This window comes from Pan paniscus, chromosome 1 (assembly GCF_029289425.2).
Source record: "Pan paniscus chromosome 1, NHGRI_mPanPan1-v2.0_pri, whole genome shotgun sequence".
Lineage (NCBI taxonomy): Eukaryota > Metazoa > Chordata > Mammalia > Primates > Hominidae > Pan > Pan paniscus.
This window is the reverse complement of record NC_073249.2, coordinates 118,640,226-118,657,679: the sequence shown is the minus strand read 5'-3', so window position 1 is coordinate 118,657,679 and position 17,454 is coordinate 118,640,226. Positions and strand designations below refer to the sequence as shown.

The 17,454-nt window shown below is 41.3% G+C and overlaps 1 protein-coding gene across 6 annotated transcripts; it reads right to left on the bottom strand.

Moving 5' to 3' along the window:
* Positions 1-427: 427 nt before the first annotated feature.
* Positions 428-15,843, bottom strand: HENMT1 (HEN methyltransferase 1). Of its 6 annotated transcripts, none has more exons than XM_055115276.2 (9): positions 13,055-15,843; positions 12,052-12,150; positions 9,603-9,731; positions 7,735-7,847; positions 6,862-6,996; positions 3,167-3,346; positions 2,348-2,525; positions 1,478-1,570; positions 428-1,129 (listed from the first exon to the last, which is right to left on the bottom strand). In XM_055115276.2, the coding sequence occupies exons 2-9, from the start codon at positions 12,070-12,072 to the stop codon at positions 704-706; spliced, it is 1,275 nt and encodes a 424-aa protein (XP_054971251.1). In that variant the 5' UTR covers positions 12,073-12,150; positions 13,055-15,843; the 3' UTR covers positions 428-703. The 6 variants fall into 6 exon arrangements, with proteins under 6 accessions (XP_054971251.1, XP_054971253.1, XP_054971246.1 ...); XM_055115278.2 differs by lacking the exon at positions 13,055-15,843 and adding an exon at positions 12,811-13,048; XM_055115271.2 differs by lacking the exon at positions 13,055-15,843 and adding an exon at positions 12,834-13,048.
* Positions 15,844-17,454: the final 1,611 nt, after the last annotated feature.

Here is a 17,454-nt window from a genome sequence, read left to right as displayed (position 1 = left end):
TAATATCACAATTGATATGGTTTGTATTTCTGTCCTTGCCCAAATCTCATGTCAAATTGTAATCCCCAATGTTGGAGGAGGGGGCTGGTGGGAGGTGATTGGGTTATGAGGGCGGATTTCCCCCTTGCTATTCTTGTTATTAAACCTGGTTGTTTAAAAGTGTGTAGACCTCCCCAAGCTCTCTTCCTCCGGCTCTAGCTATATAAGACGTGCCTGCTTCCCCTTCGCCTTCCACCAAGACTGTAAGTTTCCTGAGGCCTCCCCGGCTTCCTGCATGCTTCCTGTGCAGCCTGCAGAACTGTAAGTCAATTAAACCTCTTTTCTTTATAAATTACCCAGTCTCAGGTAGTTCTTCACAGCAATGTGAGAACAGACTAACAACAATCAACTTATGGCTCTAACACAAAAAATATAGGTAAGTTCAAAATTAACATATTACCACATCCAACTTCTTTATTCTTGAGAAAACAAAAAAGTCCAAAATCAAAGGAAAGCACCCGTTTTTAGTTAAACCCTCATATCTTTCTCAGGGCTCACTGCAGTCTGGCCATATCTCAAGCAGGTCTGTCCAATGGCCTGGAACATAGACTTTTGCAGTGAAACTTTAAAAACATTACTTGAATTAGGATTACACAAAAAAAACTAAATTATAAGTGAGCACAACTATCGCTGAGACCCTGAAATTTCAGGAAATAAACATGGTTCAAAACTCAAACTGTTCATCAAAATAATTACGCAGGTCAGCCACCACTGCAGAACCATCACTGCTCAGAGGAATTGAGTCAGCAATGACCGATCTCATCATCTCTTCATTAGCACATAAGCGGTTCAACTTGGGATACGCAAGGAGTCTCTGCAGAGGTACGAAAAATTTATCTCCAACACAGAAGGGTGTAGGAGAGTTCTCTATCTTGGCCTTCTCAACCTCTGTGAAGACTGGTCCAAAGCATGGGACAGGGGCCTTTGAGCCACCAATGTCTTTGGGCTTATCACCCCGTTCCCCAGCCTGTTCTTTCCGCCTTGGCAGGTGGCTCACTCTTAAGCTTTCCACTTGTTGGGACACCTCATTAACCAACACAAGTTTAAAGAACCTTTCCTGCTGTAAGCTTGGGTATGAGGTGGTAAAAACCTGAAGGGAAAAAACAAAACACTTACAAGTGTATAATAATATAAACATATATAAATTTTCAAAGCCATCAGTAACTTTTTTGCCATGTAAGAATAAATGTACATATTGAATATACATCAGATCCTACTAATCGTAAATGCCTCAGTTATAATGGGAATCAAATCATTGACATGTAGAAATTAACTATCTGATTTGCTTTCTAATGCTAATGCCCAATGTCTCCCAGCCAGGTTTCTACCAAGTCACATGAACCCAGTATTTCTACTTGATATTACAGGGGCAAGGGCAAAAAAAATGAAAAATGGTTCAGTTAAAAGGGAAAATGTGGGTAAGTGCAGTGACTCACACCTGTAATCTCAGCATTTTAGGAAGACAGGGCAGGAGGATTGCTTGAGGATGGAAGTTCAAGACCAGCCTGCGCAACATAGTGAGACCCTGTCTCTATGGAAAAAAAAAACAAAAAAACAAAACAAAAAAAGCTGAGCATGGTGGTGCACGCCTGTCGTCCTAGCTACTTAGGAGGCTCAAGTGGGAGGATCGTTTGTGCCCAGGAATTCAAGGTTACAGTGAGCCATGATTGTGCCGGTACACTCCAGCCTGGGTGACAGAATAAGACCCTGTCCCTAATTAAATAAATTTTTTAAAGAGGGGGAGGATGTGTTTCTTCTTCTTCTCTCTTTAAACCAAAAGGGTCTGAGAAGTTTGTAGGCTCAAAGAGTAATGTCCTAAGCCAAGCTGGGGAGAAACTGCTGCTGGCTTTCCTTTTTACTACTGATAATCCTAACAGATTACAAAAAGAGGTTGCTCAACTATTACTTTCAAGTATTCTGGGTGTTTTTTTGTAGAGATGGAGATCTCACTATGTTGTCCAGGCTGCACTCGAACTCCTGGGTTCAAGCAATCTTTCTACCTTGGCCTCCCAACATGCTAGGATCACAGGTGTGAGCCACTGTACCCAGCTACTTTGAAGTATTCTAAGACAACCCCAGCAGATCATTCCCTTTAACATGCCTTGAAACACCAAAAGGCCAGGCAGTCTCAAAGGACACCGTAGGCTAACTCGGACAGTAGTCATGGGGCCTGAAGAATTCTCCTACAGTGAACCACAAAGCAAGGTCATTTACACTCATCTCTACTTTGGGGATTCTTACTCCCCAAAAAAGTTCACCATCCTAATGTATCTCTAGCCCTGATAGCTATCTCACAAAGAATACTCACAGCTTTATAAACATGCTGATCATGCTGCTCTGAAAGACATGATTCTGTTGCCTTTCCTCCATTTTTCCGGAAGATTCCTATCTGGGTACAGTATCCAACATTCTCAGCTCCAGCTGGTGGTTCCCCGACACCAGTAAACTCCACAGAGTAATCATAGCGATTTGCCACATATAAAGCCCTGAAACCAAAATGAGGACAGCAATCATTTTTCTAAAGGTAGAGCTACTGTTAAATAAGGAACCATTTCTGGTCAGCAGTAAAAGAGAACATGAAAAATACAATGAACATAAATACTTCCAAGTTACAAATTCCTAACCACCAGTGTATTTATTTCTAAGAGAAGTCAAGGCAAGGATATAGTGTCAGTTTCCAATTTACCCTAAGAATACGGAAGAGGAAAGGAACATTATGGGCAGGGTGTAGGGGTGGACAAGGAGGCCACAAGTGCTCAACCCAACTACCCATTTGGGTTTGCAATTACACCAGAAAACATGGCTAAGCCTCAGGAGATATCCCGGGGAGGGGCATGAGGCTCATTCTCACTGTCCCAAACCTTCCCTCTGTTTTGTTCCTCATCTCCATGCCAGTACTACAGATGCCTTCACATAAAAGGTGCCCAGTAACCACACCCCCTTTCCACACTTGCCCAAATGCAATGGTTCCTTTGTGATCTTATTACATACTAAGTCACACATTGGAATCAATTTTATTGGAAGAAAGTACAAAACAATTTAGGTAATGTATGTATATCAATATTTATTTCCTAAGATTTTAAACTCCAACAGGATCCCAAATAAACAAAAACCCTTCTGAACTTACCAGGTCTGAAACTCCATTCTGGTCCACTCAAATTTATGATCTGAATCTCTTAAGGTCACTGATGGAAACAGGGGATTGAATTCAGAGTTTGGTGTGCTGATGACAATCATGGATGGAGACAGGTACCCAAATACCACTTCAGGAAATCTGGCCAGATCACCTGAATCCAAATGTTCTATTCTAAAATGGTTAATGAGAAAGACATAATAAAATCTAGCTTCACTTGCACCTATTTTTCTAATTATCAAAAACAATTTCCATCTGTATATCGATTTCTCCCTTCTTTGAATATGTAATAATGCTTATATGACCTAAGAACAATTATTCGGGCCAGGCACAGTGGCTCACGCCTGTAATCCCAACATTTTTGGAGGCCAAGGTGGATGGATCACCCAAGGTCAAGAGTTAAAGACCAGCCCGGCCAACATGATGAAACCTTGTCTCTACTAAAAATACAAAATTTTGCTGGGTGTGGTGGTGCATGCCTGTAATCCCAGCTACTCGGGAGGCTGAGGCAGGAGAATCACTTGAACCCAGGAGGCAGAGGTTGCAGCAAGCCAAGATTGCACCATTGCTCTCCAGCCTGGGTGACAAGCAAAACTCAGTCAAGAAAGATAGAAGAAAAAGAAGGAAGGAAGGAAGAAAGGAAAGAAAGAAAAGAAAGAGAGAAAGAGAGACAGAAAGAAAGAGAGAGAAAGAGAGAGAAGAGAGGGGAAGGGAGGGGAGGGGAGGGGGAAAAAGAACAATTATTCATATATTCTCATCCTTTCCTACCCCCCAACTCCATCTATGATGCTCCCTTATCCAACCAAGGTCCTTTGCTGTGCTCTATGGCCTCATTATCAATACCTCTAAAAAAAAGTCTCTGAGGTTATACCTCCCTGATATAATGCATCAAGGAGGACAAAATCACTTCTATGATATTCTTGTCAAAAATGCATGCCCTGAATCTGATAATGAGGAGACACTCAGAGCGACATTCTAGAAAATAGCACATATTCTTCAGAAATATCAAGGGCAAATAGGACCAGGCAGAAAGGCTGCACAGACGTGCTTCAGATTAAAGGAGCCCAGGCAAACATGACAAATGCATTGTGTGATCTTGGGCCATTTTAAATTATAGCTAAATTTTAAAATAGCTATAGAAAGACATTACTGGAACAAATGATGAATGCTGAATGTGGACTTAGATTAGGTAATCGTACTGTATCAATGTTCAATTTCCTGATAGAGTTACATGGTTATGGTAAGAAGTCTTTGTTCTTAGAATATATATACCAAGGTATCTAGGGTAACAGGACACAGTGTATCCAACCTACTCTGAGATGGTTCAGATAAAAAATACACGTAGAAAATTATATTTAGGGAAAAAGACAAAGTAAATAGGATCAAATATAAATAAGTGGTAAATCTAGGTAAAGAACAGATGAGAATTCCTTGGACCATTCCTGCAACTTCTGTAAATTTGCAATTATATAACAATTAAATGTTACCAAAACCAGGTCTGACAAAGTCTTGCTGCCATCCCATCTAAGTCAGTGTGCCCTAAGGAAACTAGACATTGACAAAAATGCTTCACACAGGCCTGAGCTTCTATGCAATTCACAAGAAAATTGTAAGCCAGCCAGGCACAGTGGCTCACGCCTGTAATCCCAGCACTTTGGGAGGCCGAGGTAGGCAGATTACGAGGTCAGGGGTTCAAGACCAGCCTGGCCAACAGGGTGAAACCCCATCTCTACTAAAAATACAAAAAATTAGCCAGGTGTGGTGGCAGGCGCCTGTAATCCCAGCTGCTCGGGAGGCTGAGGCAAAAGAATCGCTTGAACCCAGGAGGCAGAGGTTGCAGTGAGCCGAGATCGCGCCATTGCACTCCAGCCCAGGCAACAGTGTTTCTATGCCTGACTTATTTCACTTAATGCCCTCCAGGTTCATCCATGACAGTTTCATTCCTTTTTTAGAGCTGAATAGTATTCCATTGTGCATATACATCACTTTTTTTTTTTTTTTTTTTTGAGATGGAGTTTTGCTCGTTGCCCAGGCTGGAGTGCAATGGTGTGATCTTGGCTCACTGCAACCTCTGCCTCCAAGGTTCAAGTGATTCTCCTGCCTCAGCCTCCCAAGTAGCTGGGATTACAGGGGCCCATCATCACGCCCAGCTAATTTTTTTGTATTTTTACTAGAGACGGGGTTTCACCATGTTGGCCAGGCTGGTCTTGAACTCCTGACCTCAGGTGATCCACCTGCCTCGGCCTCCCAAAGTGCTGGGATTACAGGCGTGAGCCACCATGCCCAGTCTAAATACCACACTTTCTTTATCCATTCATCTACCGATGGACATTTAGGTAGATTCCGTATCCTGGCTACTGTGCTGTTAATAAACATTGGGGTGCACATCTCTCTTCAATATAACTGATTTCTTTCCTTTGGATAAATACCCAGTAGTGGGATTGCTAGATCACACGGCAGTTCTATTTTCAGTTTTTTGAAAAATCTCCACACTGTTTTCAATAACGGCTGTACTAATTTACATTCACACCAATTTATATGAGTTCCCTTTCTCTGCATCCTTGCCAGCATTTACTGTCTTTTTAATAACAGCCATTCTAAATGGGGTGAGATATCTCACTGTGGTTGAGTTGCATTTCCCTGATGACTAGTGATGTTGAGCATTTTTTCATCTACTTGTTAACCATCTGTATGTCTTTTGAGAAATATCTGTTCAGGTCCTTTGCCCACTTTTTATTTGGGGTTTTTTTGCTGTTGAGATTCTCGTATATTCTAGATATTAATCCCTTGATGAATACTTTGCAAGTATTTTCTCCCATTCTATAGGTTCTGTTCACTCTATTCTTTGCTGCGCAGAAACCTTTCAGTTTCATATATTCCCATTTGTGTATTTCTGTTTGTAGCCTGTGCTTTTGTAGTCTTACTCAAAATCTTTGCCTAGACCAATGTCCTGAAGCATTTCCTGTTTTCTTCCAGTACTTTCATAGTTTTAGGTCTGCAATTAACTCGTTAATTCATCTTGAGTTGATGCTTGTATACAGTGAGAGATAGGAGTCTAATTTCATTCTGCATATGGATATGCAGTTTTCCCAGTACCATTTATTGAGGAGGGTGTCCTTTTGCCAGTGTACGTTCTTGGTGTCTTTGTTGAAATCAGTTGGCTGTAAATGCATGGATTTATTTCTGGGCTCTCTCTATTCTGTTCCATTGGTCTATGTCTCTGTTTTTATACCAGAACCACGATGTTTTTATTACTACTGCTTTGTAGTACATTTTCAAGTCAAGTAGTGTGAGGCCTCCAACTTTTAAACTGAATTTTTTAGTAGAGGCAAAAGGCCATGTGTATACCCTTAATTGATTCAGGAAAAAAAATAACTCTAAAGGGAGATGGAAGAGGGGTGAACAGGAGAGGGAGGGTGCAATGTACAAATGATTTAAAAAGTGAGATGTTAACATCTGGATAAAGGGGGGTATAGGTATTCTTGGTACTATGTATTTGTGGCAATTTATCTGTATACTTGAAATTTCTAAGTAAAATGTTGGAAAAGCAGAGTAAAAAGATATTCCCAACCAATGAGCAGTTTTCCTTACAATAATCAAGACCTATTATATTTAGGACAGTAAGATCACTGAGACTTATTCACGCTTTTCAAATGAACAGTTATACAGTGTATCAGTTTAAAACTTACAATTCAATACACGTTATCAAGTCAAATCCAAGCAAACGAGAGTCTCTCTCCACAACGGAGCCATGATACAATGTGATGGTCAAATTCAGATCCCGAGGTTTCAGAAAATCCCCCAGGAAAGGAGCTAACGAATCCCTGCAAAATAATTATTGAAGAAACTTTCTGAACATTATCTATTTAAAAATTCTCACCAGCTACAGAACTCAGATCCTCTGATAATTATCTTCTACCTCTATTAATATAGGTCTGACACCGCCTGTTTTCCTTGTCTTGATATATTAAAGACCAGGTCATGGGGAAACTTCCTCTCACAGTGGGAAGTTACTGGCCAATGAAAAAAAGACTTTGAATATTTAATATTGTTATATTGTTTTCATTTGTAATACTTCTGGTTTTCCAGCTTACTTTGATTCAGTGATTTTGAGATTTTTGTTCTTTAGAAAAAGAATATTCTTGAAGCAATCTGTGGAAATCTAATGTATATATACTATATATACAAGAAATAGGAGAAATGCTATGGTTCAAAATGCAGGCGGTGGCCTGGAGCCTTGGCCTCAGTGTTCTGGGGCATTTTAAATCCTCTGCTATAAATTATCATAGTGTCCAGCATTAAAGTGATGAGATTTTGCTATCTGAATTTTAATTTGCAATGCTTTGATTATTATAATCATTTAATTGAGGCTATTCTTTAAGTTGGTAGCAATAAAATGCAGGTATTTTTAGTGTTATGGCAAAGCCTGATTATTCAGTGAGTTGAAGATCCCTAATGGTCCCAATCTTTTAAAACAAATATAAAATCAACACTTTCTCTAAACTCAATAATGCCCATTAGTTTTAGATTAACGCATAATTCTTTCAGAAACTAAGTATTACCCTCTCCATCGTAATTTATCCTCATTAATATCTACTCCAACAAGCAATTCAATGCATGGATTGACTTTTAGCAGCCTTAAGAGTGAAGTATCACCACATCCCAGGTCTGCAACCTGTAGATGAGACAGAATGTTATTTCAAAGACATTTATAGCAAGAAAAGTATGATCAAAAACTTTTTTTTTGAGGAGGAGAGAGTGGAGTATATATCAGTAATAAAATAATGAAAGTATTATATGGAAGGATCTTTTTGGCAGAAGATTCTACACACACACACACACACACTAACCTGAAACTTTATAAGCCCATAGGCAAATTTCTATTTGATCATAGTAAAATAGAAAGGTCCATTCCTATTCCAGAACAACTGTTATTGTCTATATTGAACTAATGAGAAACAATTACGTACACACAGTTTTCCCATTCAGAATCAGAATTTGGAGTCAAATATTCTCAGCATATTTCAGCAAACAAAGCTTTCTAAAACTTAGCTTTCACCCCTCACACATTTATTTGATTAAACAATTACCTCAAACCATCTGAAATTCCATAATGAACTCTGTGCTGCCAAAAAGCCAATTTTAGATGCTTTACCTGAATACACATGCCTGGATGGCTACAAAGATATACACTAATACCTGGCTACAAAGATATACACTAATACCTACGCCTCTGTGTCCAAGTGTTGAAACAGTAGTGGTGGAGTTAAGGGAAACCTTCACACACAGGAATCTTCACTGAGTCTTCAACATCAAGCAGAAAAAGCAAGCTTTCATCTAGAAATTCACCTTACCCGCATTTAATTCACATCCAATCCATTAGTATAGTAACCAGGTATGGATGGATGGATGTAGATTATATGCAATTATGACTTTACTCTGAAGTTAACCGAGTAGGTTCATTATGATCTAATTTTCTTTTTGAGACGAGCTCTTTCTCTGTTGCCCAGGCTGGAATGCAGGTGATAACAGCTCACTGCAGCCTCAACCTCCTGGGCTCAAGGGATCCTCCCACCTCAGCCTCCTGAGTAACTGGGACTATAGGCACGCACCACCATGCCCAGCTAATTTTATTTTTTGTAGACACAGGGTCTCACTATGGTGCCAGGCTGGTCTCAAGCTACCCACCTGCCTCAGCCTCCCAAAGTGCCGGAATTACAGGTGTAAACCATCACACCCGGCCCATTATCATCTAATTTTAAAAGAACCACAATACCTGTGGCTACAATACCAGTTTGCCTGATATTCTAACTAAATGCTCTAGAAATACAGTACCTACAAGATCACATCCAACTACAAAATCTTAAGATTTTCTTCACATTTGAACCTGACAATGCTGAATTCTGTCTGAGCCCTGTGTTTCTGGCATCTGCTAAAGGAATCCACCTGTGCTTTGTGTTCCAGGAAAGGGCTCACTGCAAAAAACCACCCTCCTCCATAAAACTTAGATAAGATTCCTCGTGTTTCCATTCTTTGCCTCAAATGATTATCATGAATACTTGTCCCCACTGATCAATGGGAAGAAAATTCCTTTTTTAACCATACTTTATTCAAACTTTACTTCTTCCCCCAGGGCCCTGCACTGTAGCCTGAGGAAACAGCCCCCTCTTTAAGGCTCCCCATTCCACTGTCCTTTCAAACCACCCTTTCATCCCACCTCCCTAGTTTCTAGCTTTGTTCACTTCTCCAGTAAAAGAAAAACCCCTTTTGCTTAACTCTTGAGACACTTGCAGATCTTGTGGTTACAGCATTCTCCCTATTGCAATAACCCCTGTGAAAAGTCTCTCCATACTAATCCATTTGACAAAACACCTCATATGACTAGTCTACTAGTCTTAATAATTAAATGTTTGGAAAGAGAAATACCTACCTTCTTAGGCTCATGTTGATCCACTAAATTTTTAACGAACTGGTACCGCTGTCTGTATAGTGGAGGTTTAAACTGAATTGCCGTCTCCCTGGGAACTTCTTCAAAATTACCGTCAACCACACTACTGCACTGAAGTTCACAAACAAAAAAAGACAGGTTCTAAATCATGCATGACTTCAGAAATTAAATAAGGGGCAAAAAAAAAATTTATTTCCCCCAATCACTTTGAAAAACACACTGGCCTTCACATACCCTTTGTCCTAAAATCATTAGGTAGCACTGCATTTCCTCCACAGTTCATGTAAGCATCCTCTCATGCCTTTTAACAAGTGAGAATCTAGCTGTATGCTCCCTATAGCTTAGTTTCAGCTGAAGGGAACATTACTAATGAATGTATTCAATGAAAACAATTAGACGACTCCTAACCATAAGGGACCTTTTGTGGAGTGAGTCGCCAAAGTCTGTGGTCCAAGTAGGCAGGAGGCTGGAAAATATTTATAATGACTGACTATATACATAGATATATACACACACACACACATATATATACACACATATATATGTACACATATATACACACACATATGTGTGTGTATATATATATACACACATACACACACATATGTGTGTGTATATATATATACACACATACACACACATATATGTGTGTGTATATATATATATACACACATACACACACACACATATATATGTGTATATATATATATTTTTTTTTCCCCCAAGACGGAGTCTTGCTCTGTCACCCAGGCTGGAGTGCAGTGGCGCGATCTCAGCTCACTGCAACCTCCGCCTCCCTCAATTCAAGCAGTTCTCCTGCCTCAGCCTCCCGAGTAGCTGGGATTACATTACTGGCATGCGCCACCATGCCTGGCTAATTTTTGTATTTAGTAGTGACGGGTTTCACCATGTTGGCCAGGCTCTTCTTGAACTCCTGACCTCGTGATCCACCCGCCTCGGCCTCCCGAAGTGCTGGGATTACAGGTGTAAGCCACCACACCCAGACAACACTCTTTTTAAGAGACAGAGGATCTCACTATGTCGCCCAGGCTGGTTTAAAATTCCTGGGCTCAAGCAATCCTCCGGCCTCGGCCTCCTGAGTAGTTGGGCATCTGTAGGAACATTCCAACACACCAGCAAAAGACTCTCTCACTGACCAAACTTCAGTTAGGTTCCTCTGAGCCATCTTCTTGAATAGACCTCAACCCTGGCCCCAATCCTATCTTTGGGCTGCCTAGCCCAGTTTTAATAAGAATACTTCTAAGTCAGTTTAGACAGAATCTTCTACCCCTGATATCTGATCACCCTATCTGGTAATTCTTCATCTTTGCAACGTTCTTATTGCAACAGTCCTCAATAAAGTCAGACTAATTTTTTCTTTAACATGACCCCAAAAAAAAACAGAATTTATAAGATTAATCTGTAATAGCTGTTACTATTCCTATACAGCAGTATTATAAAAGTAGTCCAAAGGGTATTTGATATCTGATGTAGCACTGTCCAATAGATAAAATACAAGTAGGCAACTTTCTTGTAGCCCAAGAATTGGAATTATAATTGGAATTAGAATACTTAACCCAATATATCGAAAATATAATTTTTACATAAAATCAATATAAGAGATTTTAGATTCTTGTTTTTCACATTAAGTCTTCAAAATCCAGTGTGCTACATATTTTGTACTTTTGCGTCTCAGTTCCAAAACTTTCATCAGAAATACTTGTCTGTATTGGATTTAAAAACTTTACATTTAAAATATACATGCACGTACCCAAGTTATTCCAAACATACTTTTTTCCAATAATGTAATCAAATATCCAATTTTAAACTTAAAATTAAAAATGAAGTTATGAGCCCAGGTGGTCAGCGTTGCAGTTAACCGTGACTGGGCCAGTGCATTCCAGCCTGGGCAACAGAGCAAGTCCCTGTCTTAAAAAAAAAAAAATTACAGTTCAGTTCCTCAATTCCACTAGCCACATTTCAAGTGCCCACTTGCCATGTGTAGCTACTGGACAGCAGGGAGCTACACCCTAGGTACTCCCAATGTGGTTTCCAAACCAGTGGCATCTTCACCTAGAAACTTTAGAAACACAAAAGCTTGGGCCTCACCCGAGACCTCCTTAAACAGAATCTGCAACTTAACAAAATCCCCAGGTGATCCATATACACGACCACATTGGGGAACACTACTTAGAGTGTTTTTAAAATAGATTTTGCTACTTTAACATCTAGTGATAAAAGTAAAAACATTTATTTTACTTACATACACCAAATGTGACTCTTTCATCTATGTATACCCTTGTTTACCTCAACCAACACCCCAGGAAATGCTAGGACCTAAATGTGATCAATTTTGCATGCAATTATCTCACAATACATCCAGGTGATAATTCTTAAGAGTCAAATACGCAGCTAAGAAGGGTGGCATTACCTGTAGATTATTTTCTTCCATTTTGTTTCCAAGTTTTGTTGAAACAAAAATGAAGATTTATCCTTCAAGCTCTATTTGAGAGAATCAGCACTGACTCAGCTGTAATAAATACAAAACCGTTTTTGTAAAGCGATGCCTGAAGGAAATAGCTGCCTAGTTCAGTAGGGAAGAACGAAAGCCTCTTTCTTACTCCTTACTACAGTATATAATTTAAATAGAACGCTTAAAAGTAAATAATGAATTCGCCTCTGGGTACTCAAAAAAAAAAAAAACAGGAAAGCAGGACTCGAACAGATATTTATACACCGAAGTTCATAGCATTATTCACAATAGCCAATCTGTGGATTAAATGTGGACTACCATTTAATCCACAGAATGTATCCAGTATTTTTTCAGACATTCGCAAACAGGCTCAGAAAGCGTAACTTTTCACTACGTCAAACCCTACTAAGAGCGAAAACAGCCATCCTTTCCCTTTACTATCATGAATAGTTCAATTAGATACAAACGGAGCAATCTCAGGAGTTCTGCCCATTTCATTGCTAAGACCCTCAACTTCAAATTTTTTCAAAAATTTTTCCACACATCGTCAAAATGAAATTTCGAGGGGGAAAAAAAGTGTCCTTGATAAACTAGAGATGCTCCAACATCTATCCAATTCACTCACGAACTTGAATTTAAATTTTAGTTCTCTATTGCACATGTGTCTCCAACAACTAGACTTTAATGTGGAATCTAGGCAACATGTTAGTCACCAACTTGTATTAAGAAACCCTGCTCACTGAAACCAACGCTTCTGTCTTTGTACGGGCCGTCCCTTCCATCATCTTGCGGTAAGCAGCATGCCCAACCAAAAAAACAAAGCTCGTCGCGTAGCCGCCAGCGTCCTCAACTCAGCGCCGCCCTGACGCCCGCGCACGCACGGCCTCGCTGCGTGACGCTACCGCCGCGGCTAAGCCGGCGCCCGCATCCGCGCCTCGGCCTCTCCGCGGGGCTCGCCAACCTCGTGCGCTCTCACGGTCGGCCTTGGGCCCCGGAAGCCTCATGGTGCGCTGAGCTCCGTCCCTCTAGGCTCTCAGCTCCAAGGCGTCGGTTTTGCGTCTCGTAACGGTCGCTGTGGCGCATGCCCAGAAGCCATTTTCAAGGTCCTCTTCCGAACCTTGGCAAGGACCCCTGCGCCTGCCGCGCCGTTGACCCCGCTAGCGTGCGGCTGCCACCCGGCACGGTACGGCAGCTGTTGGCGGAGGCCCCCAACTCCGAGCGCGTCCGCAGACCGCGAGCCGGAAGGCGGCTTGGGCGGCTGTTGGGTTCGTGGCGCTCCCGAGGCGTGGCAAAGGCCTAAAAATGGTCCTGGCCAGCGGAAGGCGGCAAGAGGAGCAGCAAGGCTCCACGCGAGGCGGCCGGCGGCTGGAGTCCCAGTCAGCCTCCGCTTTCATCCCAGAGCAGTCCACGGGGGCCTTAAAGGAATGTAGGCTGGGTGAAGTTGGCCCAGTGACACCTGCGTTCAGAAAAACGTTCTTTCCGCTCCCAAAGCCCCCTCTCCACCGCCACCCGACCCCCGAAATAGTTTTCCCCGAGTGTTGTGGATAGAACTGTCGATCTCTTGGAAAAGTTATTGTATCCTGCCATCCTTCCCTCTGGAGACTCTACTTAATATATATAAGTACTTTCTTTCCTGTATATGATGGAAGAGTATTAGGGGGGTGAGGGGAGGGACGAAGCTGCCTTCTTTAGGGAAAGAAGATTGACTTATATTTTAAAAGATGCAAAAGCTGGTGTTTTTGCTACTGAATTAATAGCCTATTAATATGCCACAAATGATATATTGGAACTGTATTTTCAAACATTTAACGCCTGCCATATGCAAAGCACTATGCTAACAGCTTAAGGGTAACACAATGATAAATTATACCAATCTTGTTTTTGGCATTTTGGGGAGTCTAGTGTCATAGGTAAAGAAGTACATAACTAACAATAAGCTTCAAAAATTATAAGGCCCGGCACCGTGGCTCCCGCCTGCAATCCCAGCACTTTGGGGGATCACTTGAGCCCCGGAGTGTGAGACCCCATCTCTACCACAAAAAAGAAATTAGCTGGGCATGGTGGTGCCTGCCTGTGGTCCCAACTGTTTGGGAGGCTGAGGCCGGAGGATCACTTGAGCCCAGGAATCTGAGCCTGCAGTGAGCTATGATTGCACCACTGCACTCCAGTCTGGGCGACAGAACCAGACCATGTCTAAAAAAAAACACTCAATGATAATTTCACATTACAGTTTGAGAGGTTCCTGTTGACTTGGGGAAACTAGTTTTAGCAGACTTCATTAAAGGAGTGTACACCTTACTACAGGATGTAATTTAAAATAGAATGTTTAAATAATAAATTCACTTCTGGGTATATACTCAAAGCAGGAATTCAAACAGGTATTTGTACACCAAAGTTCGTAACAGCATTATTCACAGTAGCCAAAATGTGGAAACAACCCAAATGTCCATTAAAGGATGAATAAACAAAATGTGATATACATACAATGGAATATTCAGCCTTTATTTTTCCAATCAGAGTTTCAGGAAAATCAGCCTTTAAAAGGAGTGAAATTCTGACATTTGCTGCCACATGGATGAATCTTGATGACATTATGCTGAGTGATATATAATCAGTCACGGAAGGACAAATACTGCATGATTCAATTTATATCAGGTACCTAGAGTAGCCAAATTCATAGAGACAAAGTAGAATGGTGGTTGCTACGGGCTGAGAGGAGGAGGGAATTGAGAGTTGTTTAATGGGTGATGGAGAAGTTTTGTAGATAGGATGGTTGCACTGAATGCCACTGAACTTAAAAATCGTTAAAGTGGTTTTATGTATATTTACCACAGTTTCAAAAATTTTAAGGAAAATATAAAAGCTATTATCTATACAGCATTCCTGGATCTAGGGTTTTTGCCTCCCCTGCTGGTTAGCCCATTTATGAACTTGAGCTCCTCATGTCCATTCCCTCTCCAAATTTGCCTATTTCATCATTCTCCTGGCCTCCTACTCTTATTAGAGTCTGAAAAATCATCCTTGGCTCTATCCATTTCTGTCTTTCCCACACTTGGACAATCACCAAATTTTGACCTCTTCAAGCTGTCATCTACCATCTGTTCCTTCCCACAGCTAATAGCTTAGCCTTTGTCATCTCATTTTGTCATTATAACTCATCTTTCCTTCGTACACAAGGTAAGTCCTACTGAGTTATAGACCATGTAACATCTTTTTAGAGTGGATTTTAAGTCAAATAGGCCTTAAATCCAGATTTTACTATTACTGCATAATCTTTGGAAGTTGACATCCTCTCTGAGTGTTAGGGGGTTTTTTTAAGTTAAAAAATGAGAAATGATTACTTATTTGGTAAATGTGTATAGAGTATTTATTATGGATCAAGTACTTGTTTGAATTTAAAAGACAGATAAAGATCCTTTCATAGCTTTTACAGTCCAGCAGGTGTAGGTGTCTGGCACACAACAGGTAATCAAGAGTTATCCTGGGCTGAGTGAGGCGGCTCATGACTGTAATCCCAGCAGTTTGGGAGGCTGAGGCCGGAGGATGGCTTGAGGCTAGGAGTTCAAAACCAGCCTGGGCAAGATAGCGAGACCTGTCTCTACAAAGAAAAAAAACATTATCTAGCCATGCTGGCGGGCGCCTATACTCCTAGGTACTCAGGAGGCTGAGGCAGGAGGATCGCTTGAGCCTGGGAGTTTGAGGCTGCAGTGAGCTGTGATCATGTCACTGCACTCCCTGGGCAACAGAGTGAGACCCTGTCTAAAAAAAAATTAATTTCAAATTTTAAGATATTTTTTAATATTTTAAAACGGAGTCTGGTTCTGTCACCCAGGCTGGAGTGCATGGCGTGATCTTGGCTCACTGCAACCTCCACTTCCCAGGTTCAAGCGATTCTCCTGCCTCAGCCTCATGAGCAGGTGGGATTACAGTCACGCACCACCATGCCCAGCTAATTTTTGTATTTTTAGTAGAGACAGGGTTTCACTATGTTGGCCAGGCTGGTCTCGAACTCCTGACCTCAAGTGATCTGCCCACCTCAGCCTCCCAAAGTGCTGGGATTCCAGGCATGAGCCATCGCGCCTGACAAAATTTTTTAAGTTATTCTGGATGCCAGTTTGAGCCTGATGCTTAACAGGATGGAATATTTGGCGGTCTTGAGAAGAGGGTGATTGTATATTCCATGTAAGAGGAATGTAAATAGTTTGTGTCTAGAAGGAAGATTGTAACAGATTAAGATGTACGAATTCCTTCTCACCTATTGAGAGAAACGGGGTCTATTTCTTTTTCTTTTGAATCTATATGGGTTTTGTGATTTCACCAATGAATAGAATACCTCTGCCAGTTTCTGGGCCTAGGACTTAAGAAACTGGCAGCTTCTACTTCCTGTTTTTTAACGCACCCACTCTTGGAACCCAAATGACAATCTGTGAAGAAGACTAAGGGGCCCCACGGAGAGGCCCACATGGAGAAAACTCAATCCCCCCTCACCCCCTATCCCAGGCTGTCAGCCAGCACCACCTTGTCTTGCCAGCCATGTGAGTGAGCCATGTTGGAAGTGAATCCTCCAGGCCCGGTGAGCCATTTAAACTGACTGAAGACAGCAGCTCTGTCCATGTGCACAGAGAGTGGGAAGTGCCTGAAAATTTACATTTTCCTAGGTAGTGCTTTGCTAATGACTGACCGGTGTGGATGTATAAAAGTCCAGCTCCGTGATCTCAGACTTCCGGCCTCCAGAACTGTAAGAAAATAAATTTTTGTTGTTTAAGCCATCTAGTCTGTGGTATTTTGTTACAGCCACCCAAGCTGACTGATAACACTGAATTATGTACATAACTGAATAACCACCTATGGAGCAATAAGAGCACATTTGGAGCATCTTCTCTACCAAGCAAGAAACAAAAACGTTCTCACCTTATCAATATTCTACAAGTTAACCTCTAACTTCTCAGGGTTGTTAACTGTTTGGACTCTCTTGTTTGTAGGGAGTGACTCAGAGAAAGTTACAATCCCCAAGAGAGCCATATGCCTGTGAGACAGGCTTAATTCTCTGGCATGTTACTAAAATGTCAGCCATGTGCAGTGGCTCATGCCTGTAATCCCAGCTCTTTGGGAAGCTGAGGCGGGAGGATCGCTTGAGGCCAGGAGTTTGAGACTAGCCTGGGCACGACCCTTGTCTCCAAAATTAAAAATAATTTTTTTTTAGAAAATGTTAAATACTGTGAAATAATCTATTTCCAAGTGTTGGATATTTTTTCTGCACAGTAGTGAAATTATTGCTGGCTGTCTCGGTGTAAGAATGGCCATTGAGCTGCCTCATATCCTGATGGGAAGGTGCAGGGCCAGAAGTTGAATCACACTATG